General features: G+C 42.7%; 1 protein-coding gene across 2 annotated transcripts in view; it reads right to left on the reverse strand.

The window, feature by feature from the left end:
* Positions 1-2,233: 2,233 nt before the first annotated feature.
* The window catches only part of Nedd9 (neural precursor cell expressed, developmentally down-regulated 9), a 96,257-nt gene continuing 83,225 nt past the window's right edge, over positions 2,234-15,265 (reverse strand). For both annotated transcript variants that reach the window (XM_090356482.1, XM_090356481.1), the window contains exons 3-7: positions 11,660-11,761; positions 11,061-11,162; positions 8,808-10,049; positions 7,215-7,304; positions 2,234-4,156 (exon numbers count right to left, since the gene is read on the reverse strand). In XM_090356482.1, coding sequence (XP_090212608.1) covers positions 3,647-4,156; positions 7,215-7,304; positions 8,808-10,049; positions 11,061-11,162; positions 11,660-11,761 — 2,046 coding nt within the window. In that variant the 3' untranslated portion in view covers positions 2,234-3,646. The remainder of the gene's footprint in view (positions 4,157-7,214; positions 7,305-8,807; positions 10,050-11,060; positions 11,163-11,659; positions 11,762-15,265) is intronic.

Below are 15,265 nucleotides of genomic sequence, written 5' to 3' on the forward strand. Positions count from 1 at the left end.
AATGAAGCCACGTCTATGCAGGAAACCTGATTCCTCCTTCCCTCCCCCTCTTCTTCTTCCTTTTTCTCTTTGTCCCTCCTTAGCTCCTTCCCTTCCCCCCCCTTTACTCCACTTGCAAACAGTATAACTTTAAAGTGAATCAGAAAATATTTACTTAAAAAAAAAGAAAAAAGAATTTTATCCAGGTAAGACCCAAATACAGGCAAAGGAATCCATTTAAGTCATATATTGTGCTAAGTTAGGAGAACTTATTCACTCACATAGTGTAACGACCTAGATGTATGTCCAATGTGGTAGTAACTCCAGCTAACTATTTAAACTTAAGTGAGTTATGATGAAAAGCAGTCCCTCAGGTGTACCACGAAGGGTAAGACCTATCATGGCCAAGGCTCTGCAGGGTTGGACAGGGCTTTTATTCAGCTCACTCATCACACAAGATTCCTGTGTCCTCTGCTCTGTAAACCAACTCTAAACTGAAGATCTGGCTTTTGTCACTCCTCATTAGATTTGTGTCTTCTTTTGCTTCACATTAAAGTCTGGTGTTTGCACTGTCTATACCAGAGGTATCTTTTTTTTTTTTTAATTGTTGTTGGTCATGGGACTTGAACTCTGGGCCTACACATTGTCCCTGAGCTCTTCAGCTCAAGGCTGCTACCCTACCGCTAGAGCTGCAGTGTCACTTCTGGTTTTGTGATGGTTAATGGGAGATAAGAGTCTCAGGTCCTTTTGTGCCTGGGCCGGCTTTGAACCTTGATCCTCAGATCTCAGCCTCCTGAGTAGCTAGGATTACAGGTGTGAGCCTCTCCACTAGGCACCATAGGTATCCTTTTGTCTATCTTTTTTATCATAAAGATTTTGAAGTTTTTCATGTTTCTTTTTCCTTTTATAGTGTTTGGTTGTATTGCATTGAATAGCCATTATTTATTCCATCATACGAATGAATATTTAGATTGTTTCTAAGTTTTGCTGTTTTATAGAGTATATAAATAGGTATGCATAAATGCATGTATTATATATGCATGTATATGTATGCCCAGGGTCTAGGGAATTCTAGGCAAGCATAATTACCATTGCTGCATCCTTAACCTTTGTGGGGCTTGAACTCTGGGCTGAACACTGTCCCTGAGCTCTTCAGTTCAAGGCTACTGCCCTACCCCTGAGCCACAATCCCACTTCCCATTTTCTACTAATTAACTGGAAATAAGGGTCTCACGTCTCATGTTCTTTAATGCCCGGGCTGTCTTTGAACCTTGATCCTCAGATCTCAGTCTCTTGAGTAGCTAGGATTACAGGTGTGAGCCTGGCCCCATCAGTATTCTTATATGCCTTTGTTCCCTTGGAAAAATACCCAGGAGAGGAATTGCTAGCTAATATGGCAGGCATTGTTGAGCATGGGTGGCTACTCAGGAGGCAGAAATCTGAGGATCCTATGGTTCTTTGTGTATTCTTGAATTAATGTAACAATTTTGTTGATTCTAAAACTACATGAATGATAATGTCCATATTACAAACATACATAATCCACTCACTATTAACTATGTAGGCTTTCTGGTCAACAGAAGCCTTGACTTATATATTTTGAATTTCACAATGCTCATAGATTTCAGAATTTTCTTCAAATGCAAAGGATCTCTTTCTATAACACACGCACACACACAGACATGCACATACACCTACATTTTCCTTTAAAAATACAGACAGATAGCATTGATAAAATAATCATAATTTAACTTCCTACATCAGGAGTGACAAAAATATTTAATTTTGTGACAAGGAGAAAAGTATAGAAAAGAAAACCCAGTGGCTATGAAAACAGAGATCCAAAAATTTAATGATTTAAAAATAGCCTCGACATACAAGATGGCAAAGAATAACAGAAATGGAAGAGTTTGGTTCTTACAACATGAAATGTCACCATATAGCTTAGGACAAATCCATTATCCTGTAAGAAATATACATCATATAAGGAAATTTACAAGGATGTACACTCTTTAACTGCTTCAAGTGTTACTGCTGTTCAGCAACCCCCTTTCCTCATACACATTTACTTGTCATATAAGACAAGACAACTTAATCTTTATACAATGCAGAACTTTGAGAATTACCATAGCAATTGTTTGGAAAAGCACCATGCGTGATAATTTCCAGTGATTAAACACATATACACATACACACACACACACACATACACACACACACACAACCCAAGATCATGCATTTTTCTTTAATCAAACCAATAGTTTGGTTGTTCAAAACAAGCAACCTTTATTAAATCCAGGAAGGTATTGCAAATAAAAACATGTTACCAACTAGGCTAGAATGAAACTACTTCTGTACTGACAAACCATAAAAAACGCCTTATTTTTCTTGGGTGGTTAATTGGAGAAGAAAATCTCAAAGACTTTCCTGTATGGGGCTACCTCTAAACCTCACTCTTCAGCTCTCAGCTTCCTGAGTAGCTAGAATTACTTGACTTAGTAGTACAGGAATACATTCACCCAGTAGGTCGGAAGTATTTCATTTGTCCATGATGAAGTGGATGGTCACATGCCCTATTCACACAGATCAGGTGTGAGAGATAGAATATGGAATACATGCTGTGATTAGCTATGAGATGGAAGTGGGGCTTGTCCATAGTCATTGTCTACATGGAGCTGTAAAGATTAAGAAAGAGAAAGATATGGCCTAATTACACTACACTTCAATAATGGAGGCACTGTTTCCCTCTGAACAATGAAACCCTTCCTTAAATTTTTTTTTGACAATTCCCATGTGTCTTCATGAAATTCTGCTGCAAATATTGTTGGGAAAACAATTCTAACAGTCTTCTTTGAAAATCCCCAAGCCTGAATCACCCCCAAACCCAGATCTAGTAGCCCCAGGACACTAGTATTCTCTTTATTGTAGTTTCCTGTCAAGTGCTGAAACAATCCCATCAAAATCAACTCTAGACGGAGCTTCTTAATATACTACATGTGTTTCTCTTTCTTCCTGGCACCTGACATTTTGGAACTTGAGTTAATACAGACTTTCTGAAATTTACTCTCCAAAAGGACTTTTTCGACCATAAATGGAGCATTTTGTGCGAATGTGTTCAAGACAGTCAATTTTGAAATAAGTTTCCAAACATGGATAAGCCATACCGTGCCTCATTGTGTGGGAGGCAAATGTTGGCAACATACTATGCTTCCCAGATTTGGGTGTGCCAGGCTCAGATCATCGTAAAAACATGTAGAGCAATATTACAAACAGCTGGTACAGTTTTCTAACAATCCCCCAAATGCAGCATTTGGAGGTACTAACTAAGGTGCTTTTTAATTCATGGGTTTTTTTTTTTCTTTTTTAAATGGAATGTATGAGACAAACATCTATAAACAAACACAAATCCATAATGCATGGACAAGTTTCTATACAGCTTATGTCTTAGATACTTATATGTATACAAAAGAACCTAGGGAAAAATAAACGATTTCCCTCTCTAGCTCCCTGAATTTTCTGAAAGTTGTCTAAGAATTAAAATATTCTGTTTTCATATAAAATAATCTACAAAAATAGATAAATATTTACAAAAACCAGATAGTATTTCCAGTTTTCCTTAGTAACCACCCTTATAGCCCCCTCCCCGCCCTCCCCCAGCCTTTCCTTCTCAGAATGTGGCCATCTCCAGCAAGGAACGCTTGAAAAGCTGTGCATTTCTGGACAGGTCAGTAACTTGATGCACCATCTCCTGCAGGGCTGTGGTGCTGGGATAATGGAGGGCCGCCATCTTGGTCGCCATTACTATGGTCTTGAGCTGTTCACAAAGCTGGTTGCTGGAGTTCATGACTTTGTTGCGGATATCCTGGGCGGCCACCTGCCTTGTCAAGGTATCTCCAATGAACACCAGTTTGTGTGCACTGAGGATGACAAACTTGCTGTGGGCCACAAAGATCCGAGGAGGCTGAGCTGAACTGACACAGCTGAAGAGAGCATCAATGGCGTTGAGAAGAGATATGAAATGAGTCTCACACTGGTCATAGTAGAAACAGAGCAACTGCCGATCCTGGGACCCCACGGTGCTGCTGGTGGTGGGGAGGTTCTGAGAGGGCTTCCACTTGGAGATATCATTCTCTACTGGCTTGGTGATTTCTTGTTCCAACAGCTGGAACTGACTCAGCTGAAAGGGAGAGGAAAGTAGATTTCATGATGCGCAAAGCTGTGTGTTACAATGGTAATGGATTTAGACAAGAGTTAAAGGACACTTGGTTTCATCCCTATTGAGGGTGAAGCCCTTGTTACCCATGAGGCCTTGGTCAAGTTGCTTTGCTTGCTAAACTACAATGTGGCTCTTGAGGATGATGATCCTTAAGAAAGACTCCATCTTAGACCTCTTAGGTCTCTCCTGCCTTTCTTCTTTTTAAAGTTGAATGTAATTTTGTGTGTGTGTGTGTGTGTGTGTGTGTGTGTGTGTGTTGGTACTAAAGCTTGAACTCAGGGCCTCATACTTTTGCTTTTGCTTCTCTTTCTTTCTTTCTTTCTTTCCTTCCTTCCTTCCTTACCCTACCTTGAGCCAAGCCCTACTTCCTGTTTTCTAGAGGTTGATTGGAGATAAGAGTCTCTGGTCCTTTTGTGCCTGGGCTGGCTTTGAACCTTGATCCTCATATCTCAGCCTCCTGAGTAGCTAGGATTACAGGTGTGAGCCACTGAACCCAACTTGGCTTTTTTTTTTTTTTTTTTGGCCAGTCCTGGGGATTACATTCAGGGCCTGAACATTGTCTTTGGGCTTTCTCAAGGCTAGAGCTCTACCACTTGAGCCACAGCACCACTTCCAGTTTTTTCTATGTATACGGTACTGAGGAATTGAACCCGGGTCTTCATGCATGCTAGGCAAACACTCTACTACTAGGTCGAACTCCTGGCTCTAGCTTTTTTGCTGGCAAATCAGAGATAAGGATTTCTCATATTTGTGTGTCTGGTCTAGTTTTGAACCAAGATCCTCATATCTCAGCCTCTTCAATAACTAAGACATTGGGTATGAGTCCTTAATGCCTGGCTCTCCTTTGCCTTCTGTCTGGTAGCATAGTTTGATAGTATCTGAAAACCAAAGGCATTGAGTTTGTTATCACATAATTTACCATCATTTTGTTCCTTATTGGGGAAAGTGTTGGCTCTCTCCTTAAGATATTCAGACCAAATGAAAACTCATGATCTCTTTCTCTTTCTCCAAGCAATGCCCAACCAGCTGTACTGTTCCATGGAAGTTGCTTGCTTCTTATGAATCACTGCTTGGCTTCCCCAAGATCCTCCAAACCCTGTTATACTGTTTGCTCACAGACCAATGCAAACATAAGTCCACACAGGAGGATGTTCAAAGTATTTACCAATAGTGAACTCTACTTCACATAGTTTATCCTTTCATAAGTGTGTTTGTCAGCAAATCCTCTCATTAGATGGAGGGAGACAGATGATGTTCTCATTTTCTAAAGAAGTAATTCTTCTTGGCCAGAATGCAAGGTTTCCTGGAGAGAACATGCTGTGTCATGGCATCATTTGCCATTTAATTTAATTTATTTTTTTTTTGTGCCAGTCCTAGGGCTTGGACTCAGGAGTCCTTGGGCTTTCTCAAGGCTAGAGCCACAGCTGCACCACTTCTAGCTTTTTTTTTTTTGTGCCAGTCCTGGGCTTGGGCTCAGGGCTTGAGTACTGTCCTTGGACTTTCTCAAGGCTAGCACTCTACCTCTTGAGCCTCAGCACCACTTCTGGCTTTTTGCTACGTATGTGGTACTGAGGAATCGAACCTGGGTCTTCATGCATGCTAGGCAAGCACTCTACCACTAGGCCAAACTCCCGGCCCCCACTTCCAGCTTTTTTTATGATGTGGTACCCAGGAATAGAACCCGGGTCTTCATGCATGCTACGCAAGCACTCTTCATTTCAAAGGCTTGCAAATCGTCAACCCATTTCTGGGTGTTTTTATGCCTGTGTCCCCACAACACCTATCATGATTTGGCCTATTCATACTTCATCCCAGAATGAGCATGTCCTGCACAAAGCCCTAAGTATGCTTTGAAAACATTGCATCCTCGCTTCCTATCCTTAGACTGGACCGCTAGTCAAGACAGGCTTGTGTTGTTACCAAAAGACAAACAGAGAGGTGAGATGAGAGAGATGAGAATCAGTCTTCCTAAGGGATTTAAATCATAGAAGGTAATTGACTATTAGCTAAAGAAGCAGAGATAAAATGCCAACCATAGAAAAGGCTTTGGAGCTAGGCACAGTGGCACATACCAATAATTCTCGCAGCCAGGTGGCTGATGCAAGAGAATCCTAATGTCAACTTCCGTTGCAAAACAAAAAACAAACCCCAGAAAACAGGAAGCATTTGTGGGTTTCATTGAGCTGAGGGGTGGTGGTGGTCAATCAGATGACCAGGTGACCAAAGGAAGTGTCAGAAAGCAGAAGAGAATGAAGCAGATGCATAGAGAGAAGCAGAGCTTGAAGTATTTAAAGGAGAGAGAATAAGAAGACCTTGTTTCCATTGAGCTGTATCTTCATTTTTCTGATCTTGAATCTCATTACTATGACCTCAATAGAAACCCAATTTGCTTGGGCAAGCTTGAGTGGGTCTTGTGTTTCAGGACCAAAAGACTCAAGTGTTCCTAATAAGTAATATATAAACATATTTGAGTCTGAGGAAAAAATATCATTTGGATGTAGCCAAGGTACATGTACCTTTATCAGCGAGGCATCGCCCTTCTCTTTGTTCTTGTACCTATTATATGCCTGGGAGCCTATTTTTGATAAAGTGCTAGCAGGACCCAAATTGGATCTTTCAAGTTATATTTTCTCTATTAAGCAGAAACCTTTTTCCCACTACTGAGTTGATGATATTCTCCCTCTCTCTCTCTCTCTCTCTCTCTCTCTCTCTCTCTCTCTCTCTCTCTCTCTCTCTCTCTCTCTCTCTCTCTCTCCCCCTCCCTCCCTCCCTCCCTCCCTCCCCTCCCCCCCTCTTTCTTTTTCACAAGTCTTGGGGCTTTAACTCAGGACCTGGGCACTGTCCTTGAGCTTTCTCAAGGCTAGTGTTCTATCAGTTGAGCCACAGCACCGTTTCCATCTTTTTCTGTGTATGCAGTACTGAAGAATTGAACCCAGGGCTTTGTGCATGCTAGGCAAGTACTCTATCATTAGGCCCCACTCCTGACCTTTTTTTTTCCTATTTCCCTAGTTCATCTTACCTGATCATGTTCTAGTTGCATCTTGCTCTGTTTGATGATATTCTCTTTTTCTAACAGCTCCTTCTGTTGCCTCTCAAATTCCTCCTTACCCTATTGCCAACAGAAAGAGCACATTAGTTCATCCCTTTGAGTCCCATATGCCAATCATGTCCTTAACAATGTATGTCCTCTCTCATTTTCCACTCTCTTGGTTACTTCTCACATGACCAATTAGGTCCTGAGCACCCCAAACAGGTATGACGGCCTTCATTTTCAGCCACTGCTTTCAAAGTTACAATGGAGGTTGAGGCTGAAAACTGAGGGCTGTTTCCATGCAAGTGTCATGATCTCTGCATGCTGCCATTTTCACATCTTCCCTATAATCCCCTTGAAGCACTAGTGAGCATGGTTCTTTCTAGTAGGTTAAATAGAACCTACAATCTTCTAGACATGGTCTATATGTGGCCCACATTTCACTTCCGGTTTCTTTGACTCACCCACTCAGGACTGGAATTGGAAGGATATCAGCATATCTATCTGCCTTCTCCACTTTACCCATCCTTAGCACCAATTATTGGCTCTACTTCTTAGTGAAGTCTCCTACACTCTTGCACTCAGAGGCATTTAGTAATTTAGAATAGTTTTCAGTAAGTCATAGCTCTCCATCAAATGAAAAGAATGGAAGAATAAGAAGTAAGCCAAAGTATAAACATCTCCCCTTCTCCATACTGAGGGTTAAACTCAGAGCTTGTTCTTGCTAAGAGGCACTCTTACCCCTGAGCCATGCCTTCAGCTCTGGTGTGTGCTGATTTTGGAGAGGTCTTAGTTTCCTGTCAGGAATACACCTGAGTATAACACATCTGTTAAAATTCCCATTATAACTAGGATACCAGTCTTGTGCCACCACTTTAGTTTTTTATTGAGAAGGGGGTCCCACAAACATCTGTATTTTCTACATGGACTGGCCAGGGACCATGTTCTAAATCATCTCAGCCTACTAAGTAGCCAGGATCAGAGGATGAACTGCTAGGGTTCCCACTGTTGAAAGCACCCAGGGATCCCAGTGTTCCATATACAAGTGAAATTTGAGGCCAATTGGTCTACTGGGCCTCTAAGTAAGTCTGAGAGAGTGTTAATACACACACACACACACACACACACAGTAGAACTAGAATGTATCTTAGAAGTGATATTGAACTTTCCAATGTTTTACCTTAATAGTGGAATCTTTGCTCTCTGTTTTTACTTGCTAAAAAAAATAAACGATTATGTAGAACCATACTATCATAAATTACAAGAAGGAGTTGGTGTGATTACTGGAGGACCTGTTCTCCTTGGGCAAGTTTTCCACTGCCCCGTGGCATATCAATGGGGTCTAATCCATATCTGCATGTCATTTGCTTCGCAAATGAAATAAATGAAGACCCAGGAAGGTGAGTTGATGCACAATTATTGCCAACAAGATCTAGAGCCAAAAGTCTCGGGATCCTCAGAACCTTAATTTTCTTCCACCTCCAATTTTCCAACCATGTGCCCCATGTAGTAATCAGCTCTAACAACCTTACAGACTTCCTGAGTAAGAGTGCAGATGGTCTAGGAGTCTGAGGTCTTTACCTGTAGGTGAACGTAATCATAATCATCCATCCAGCTTCTTTCCGAGCCGTCACTGCTACCACAGTCTGGTGGCTGGTCCTTGCCCAGGGTAGGGGTCAGTGGTTTGCTGTGGACCTGCGTCTTATAGTCACCAGGCCGCAGCAGTTGCATCTGGGACCCAGGGTGTGCGTATTCGGGTGAGTTCGTGATGCTTTCAGGCCCATTCTTCAGATGCCAATTGCTGGGGCCTGGCCTGAAGAGGGCCTCAGCATTGGTGTGGATGGTGGTGGTCAGTTGTTTGGCATCATCAGGCACTGTTTTGGCCACCATCACAAACCGGTCCAGATCGTCGCATTTGTTCTGGGGCTTGCTAACGGCAAGGATATTGAGAGACCAGCTGCATTCATTTAAGTCATGGCTCGTCTGGCTTAGGATCTGATGAGAGTCTTCCACTCTTTGGAGCTCTCGCTTCATTTTGTTGTGGAGGACGAGTTCTGGGAGGCAGGAGGCGTTCGCTACAGCACCCTTGGCGAAGTGGAGGTATTCCCTCAGAAACAGCTCCACCTTGTCTACTGCAGTGCGTATCTCATTGATGTGCCGCTCCATGTATCCGTAACACCTCCAGTCTGTGGTGACGAGTGCCATGAGGCTGCACACACCCATCTCCAGGGCCTGCTGGAGCCGCTGGAGCCTCTCAATGGCCGTGTCTGGATCTAGTAAGAGCCTTTTGTCCTGAGGTGGAGAGGCTGACAGAGAGGACTCCTTGGAAGAGGTGGATGATGTAGACATATTGCTCCTGGTACTGCCTGTACTGGAGAAAGACAATCGGTTGATTCCATCGACCACATCCCGAGAGCCCTTAGTGTCTGCTGGGTTATGCAGAGGGACGTCGTAAACACCATCCCTTTCCTGGGGGGTTGCTTTCTCATGGCTTTCTGTTGGTGCTTCCAGAAACTGGACCCCACGGGGCACATCATAAGCATCACTCGGAGGGCCTGAGGATGGAGCCAGCTGTGGTGGTGAATGATGAAGGGACAGGAACTGGTGCTTTCGAGACACAGGTTCAGTGGTTCCTGGGACTTCACAGTTGTATTTGGTGTGAAGATCCTTCTCCACTGGCTTGGTGCTGGTTGGGGGGATGTCATAAACCCCCTCAGGTCTGATGTCTGGCCTTCCAGGTTGTCTCATTGGAGGAGGAAAGTCATAATCCTTTTCCCGAAGGCCTGTTTCATCTCGGCAGGCAGTTGGTGGGATGGCATAGACCTGGAAATTCCAGAAAGGGCAAAACTCTTAATTTGTGTGATTAGCTTGTGGTAGCATGCAACAACTGAACAGTTCAGGAAAATGCAGCCCCAAATAGGCCTGTATCTGAGAGGTCCCCACTCTCCCTCTCGTTAATAGTGGGTACTTCTCTAGAGGCTGCTGGGATCCTGGGGTGGGGGAAGCAGGGCTGTCCTTTCCTGGGCTGGTCATGCTGAGAGACAGACACCTCATTACCACACTGGTTGAGACCTATGTTATCCCTCTGCTGTCCCTGCTCCTCACATGTCTAAGTTCTGTGGTTACCTTACTTGTGCAGTAAAGATAAATACGTGTGCAGTGCAGGGGCATCCCAAGGGGATAGAGTGAATTCAGTAAACTGCCTCTTGTATATGGACCATGGTGGCTGTAGAACCCTCTAGAAATGTGAGCTCTGTTAGCTCTCACTTAATTAGCTTTCCCATTTTATAGGCAAGGCCCTAAATTTGAAATCTCTAGAATTATCTTTAATATCTTTCTCCTTCCCCTTTATCCTTCCCTCTGCTCCTCTCTCCTCTCCTTTCCCTTTACTTTCCCATTCCCCTCTCTCCTTTCCTTCTTCCTTTCACCAAATCTACTTCCCTGTAGATTTTGCCATTTTTTTTTGCCACTCATGGGGCTTGAATTCAGGGCCTGAGCACTGTCCTTGGACTTCTCTCAAGGTTAATGCTCTACCAATTGAGCCACAGCACCACTTTCAGCTTTTTTCTATGTATGTATTACCGAGGAATCGAACCCAGGTCTTCGTGCATGCTAGGCAAGCAACTCTACCACTAGGCAAAACTCCCGGCCCCAAGTTTGCCTTTTTGTTATATCTCAGAGTACTAACATACACAAACAAACACAGACAGACACAGACGACAGACAGACAGACACACACACACAGAGATACACATACACACACACACACACACACACACACACACACACACACACACACACCTTGTATTAATTGTCCTTCAAATGCTCACTTACCCCTTTAGTTGGGGGGATGTCATATACCCCTTGAGGTTTTATCTCTCCTACTGGGACTGAAAATGTAGGGCCTTTCACTGATGAAGGAGGGATGTCATATACCTGAAGAGAAACATTTGGTTACCCAGAATGCAAATGTCTTATATTAGTCATTTTATACTACTCTTGCATTGTGCATTTGTTTGCCAGATTATGAACAGATTTGATCTTTGGCACCATTCCATTTCCTAAGTGGTTGACAGAATTTTCTTTATAAATTTGCATTCTACAACTTAGACTGAATAGAAAAATGATCTTAAGTGACAATATATACCTACTATGGACTTTCAACTGTAAAATTTATACTTCCTGAAATAAAATGAGAAATTGATAAAGCACCAAGAAGGGTGCTTATAGTCTGATAGGAGTTCTTGGCAAGGTAAATCCAGAAAATATAATTTAGATAATATTGGCTAACACGGTTCCTGGATTGACAACTTGAACAAAGCCTCATATGAAATTCTACCCAAATTGTGAAACTTTCTTCTTCTCTCTACTGTTCTGAAGAAATGCTATGCCAAGAGCCCCTCTTTTCCATTGATTGTGTTCTCATTACATACCCCTTGAGTGGTATGGGAAGGAGGGATATCGTAGACATCCTTTTGGTATCTGGATGGGTACTCATATACATAGCCGTGGCCTGTCCGCACTGGGGTTACCACCTGTGGATGAGAATGCAGAGCTGTAAGCATCTCCTAACTTCTTAATCAGGAGCTCATCCCTGTCCTATAAAAAGGACAGGAAAGAAGAAAGGGCAAAAGGGTAGTAATGGAGAGAAAGAGGGAAGGGAGAAGGGAGGAAGAGAAGAAGGAAAGAAGACAGAAAGAAAAGGAAGCAGACAAGAAGACACCAGGCTAGTAAACTTATATCCTACTTAGATTTCAATATAGAGCAATTTATAGTAATGACTCTGTTGTCTTTCTTCATGTTAACAAAATCATCTCAATGGTTTATCTACTCTGGAAATGTGCTTTAAGGCGACTGGTGTTTAAATTATAAAAGACCTAGATGACCCCCATGGGAGCAGCCAAAGGCTCCAGAACTTTTGTAATGTGCATAATAGGAATAGTTTGGGCACTTAAAATTCCTCTCATGCCTTCCCCAGTATGCCTCTTCATCTCGCATTATTATTGTGATTTGAACTAAAATTCCACAGGTCACCAGAACATGTTCACAGAGTGAAGCCCATGCTCAACAGAGTTGTCCTATAAGTTTCCAAGAGCTTTCTATGCCACTTAGGCAACAAACAAAATACAATTGTCCTTCAGGATCTATAGGGGATTGATTCCAAGATCCCTTATGGATATCCAAACCTATGGAAGCTCTAGTTTCTTATAGAAAATGGTGCAGTATTTGCATATAAGCTGTACACACTGTCTAGTCCATAGAAGTGCAATGTACAGGCTATCTCTGTTAGTAGGTATGTTATACTGTGTGGCTTAGGGAACAATAAGGAAAAAAAAGTGTGCTTGCCCATTCCAGATGCAAGTTTGTTTGTTTTTTTTTTTTCCTAAGTATTTGTGACTGGTGATTGATTGGGCCTCTAGATGTGGAACCAGAGGTACAGAGAGCTGACTGCACTGGTGCAGGATGTCAGTCTTTTGGCCTTGAAATATGGTTACTGACTCTACCTGGTGCCATGTTGGCCACGTGGTGGATGACAGAGTATTGGGTTTAACTATTGACACCTTGTCTTTGTGGTGGAGGCATGGAAGTCCTGTCTCCCAGGTGATGGACAGGCCTGAATTCCCAGAGGTAGGGGGGGGGAGGACTTGGACAATACATTATAGGACCTGCAAGTTTTGGGTGGTGAACTCTCAATCTCCCTGTCACCTGATCTGATTCTGGACCCACTCAGGTGCCAATAAGCTATTCCACATGCCTCCTGTTTGTTTGTGTCCTGTCTCTTGCTTTGGTCAACATAGCATCCCACTTCAGCTGTTCATTGGAGCTGATCTAGTTTGTTGGTATTGTTTTTTGTTTTGTTTTTGTTACTCTTTCTTTCCTTTCCTGCTCTCACGGCTCAGTTTTCTGATAGTATTAAGTGTATTCGAGGGGCTATGGTCGCTGACCTTCTAATAGACTCCTGATTCAACCTCTCAAAATGTGGCTTCTCTGTTTTCATGTCTCTACAATAGCCTGACTTGTCATTGCTCCATTTCCACAGGAAAACAAACAGGCCACCAGTTCCTATGTCCTAAAGATTTCAGAAGCTCAGTGCTCTCAGCATGACTCTGGCATCTGAGTCAATGAAATGAATCTTACCTGGCAGGCTCTTATTTTCCTGTCTACATACTACCAGGGTTTCTTAAGCATGGGTGACACTGTTTAAACCATACATTTTGAAATATATTTATTTTATCCTCCCAGGGATTCTAAATTTCCCATGTCTCTTTTCTTTGCTTAACTGCCCCCCGCCCCAAGTATTCACACTATTCTCAAGTATAGCCAAGATGTTTTTGAGAACAGACATTATAAATTAGGAAGAGTTGGCCATTCCTTAGGAGAACCTCATCTTTTATCTTTCTCTAATGTGGAGAATGGCGTCAGGCTGCCTCTGAAGCTATGTGAAGTATGCTCTGTGTCCATCTTCTTCTGTGAGGGGTGGAACCCAGCCAAATGCACCAATGGTCTTCTCCCTAGGGGCTCAAAAATGCTCCAGTTCAATTTTGTCTAAATCCCTGTCACTTACGACTGGTTATTTCTAGCAATGAAAGTAAAAGAGATTAGTATGCACTCAACATTTCCATCAAGCCTTTTCTCTCTGTGTCTTTTAGAAAAGAACCCTATTGCTTTAAGGTTTGTTGGCAGAGAGCATTAGAACTATTTTGCACAATGGCTGCTATATTGTGCACAGCAAGTCTTCCTTTTTGAAGGAGGAGGCCCTTTGTGAAAGCAAAGCAGGCTGAATTCCTGATGCCCTTCTGTAAGTTTGTGCATGTGCATGCGTGTGTGTGTGTGTGTGTGTGTGTGTGTGTGTGTGTGTGTGTGTGCGCGCGTGTGTGCACTTTCTATTGTCTAGGAGAGAAATGAAGATCTTCACAAAGTCTATCTCATCAGCTCTCTATTTATAGCTCTCCACTGTGGCTTTATATATTAGAACCTGTTCACAATGCAGCTTTTGTTCAGTCTGGAAGTTTCCAAGAGTGGCTTCTCTGCATCAGTGCCAATTTAGGGATAAAGTGAATAGAGATGCAACGCTGAAGTGCACTGGAACTGTTCAATTTTCATTTAAAGTAGGAAGGGGTCTGGGAGACTTGGAGGGGTGTGGGTGGATCCTACTAGTGCTTGAAAATGACAGTAGAATAAACATAAATGGGGCCAGCCCTCGGGGCCAGCCCTCCGAATAAGTCACAAGCAAAACCTTCGTGGCCCTTCCTGGGCAGAGGGCATTCATACTTCTTGGTATTTAACATTTTACTTCCTGACAAATGTCACAGAACTCCAGCTTGCTCTCTTTCTCATTTAAAGGGTGCCTGTGGTCATCTGGTTTTTAAAGACTTTGCATTCCAAACCAGTCATTTTTCCTTGTTTATACAGTTAAAGAACCAGATGGTGCAAACCCCTGAGGGAAAAAGCCCACAAGAGACAACGTCCCCAGATTGCAGTGTTTCTGATGATGGTACAATTGAAATCCACATGAGTCTACAAATAACATTTAAGTGGGATAGACGTTTTGCATTTGGTCAGACATGTCCAAGACACTTAGTGATCTGAGCTATGATGTGTAAGGGATTGGGAGCTGGAAGTCTCTTCGTGGACATTCTCCATCTTGAACTATGGCTGGGGTCACATTCATGCCAATTTTGTGTTCTCTCCTCAGAGGAAAATGCTGACCCAGCTGTCCCTTGGTTTCCAGTTCTGTGGTTCATTAAGACTTTTTTCTTCCTGCCTGACAGGAGCACACAAAATTCACTCTACTTTCTCTCTACACCCTAATCTCCTCTAACTACCAACTCTCATCCCTAGAGGCACTCTGAGGGGACCTCAAGTTTGGAAGAGGTTTCTTGGGCTTTTGTATGCACTAAAGGCATTGTGATGGAAGGGGGCATTGAAAAACAAAGTCTTTCAGTGAAATCAAGCCAGGTTTTTCATTTCCCTTTTTCTTTCTGTTTGTTTTTCTTGTCTGCATTCTGTTCATTCTACATATTTATTTATAGTTACAA

The sequence above is a fragment of the Megascapheus bottae genome, chromosome 22 (genome assembly GCF_031878675.1).
Source record: "Megascapheus bottae isolate mThoBot1 chromosome 22, mThoBot2.hap1, whole genome shotgun sequence".
In the NCBI taxonomy this organism is placed as follows: Eukaryota; Metazoa; Chordata; class Mammalia; order Rodentia; family Geomyidae; genus Megascapheus; species Megascapheus bottae.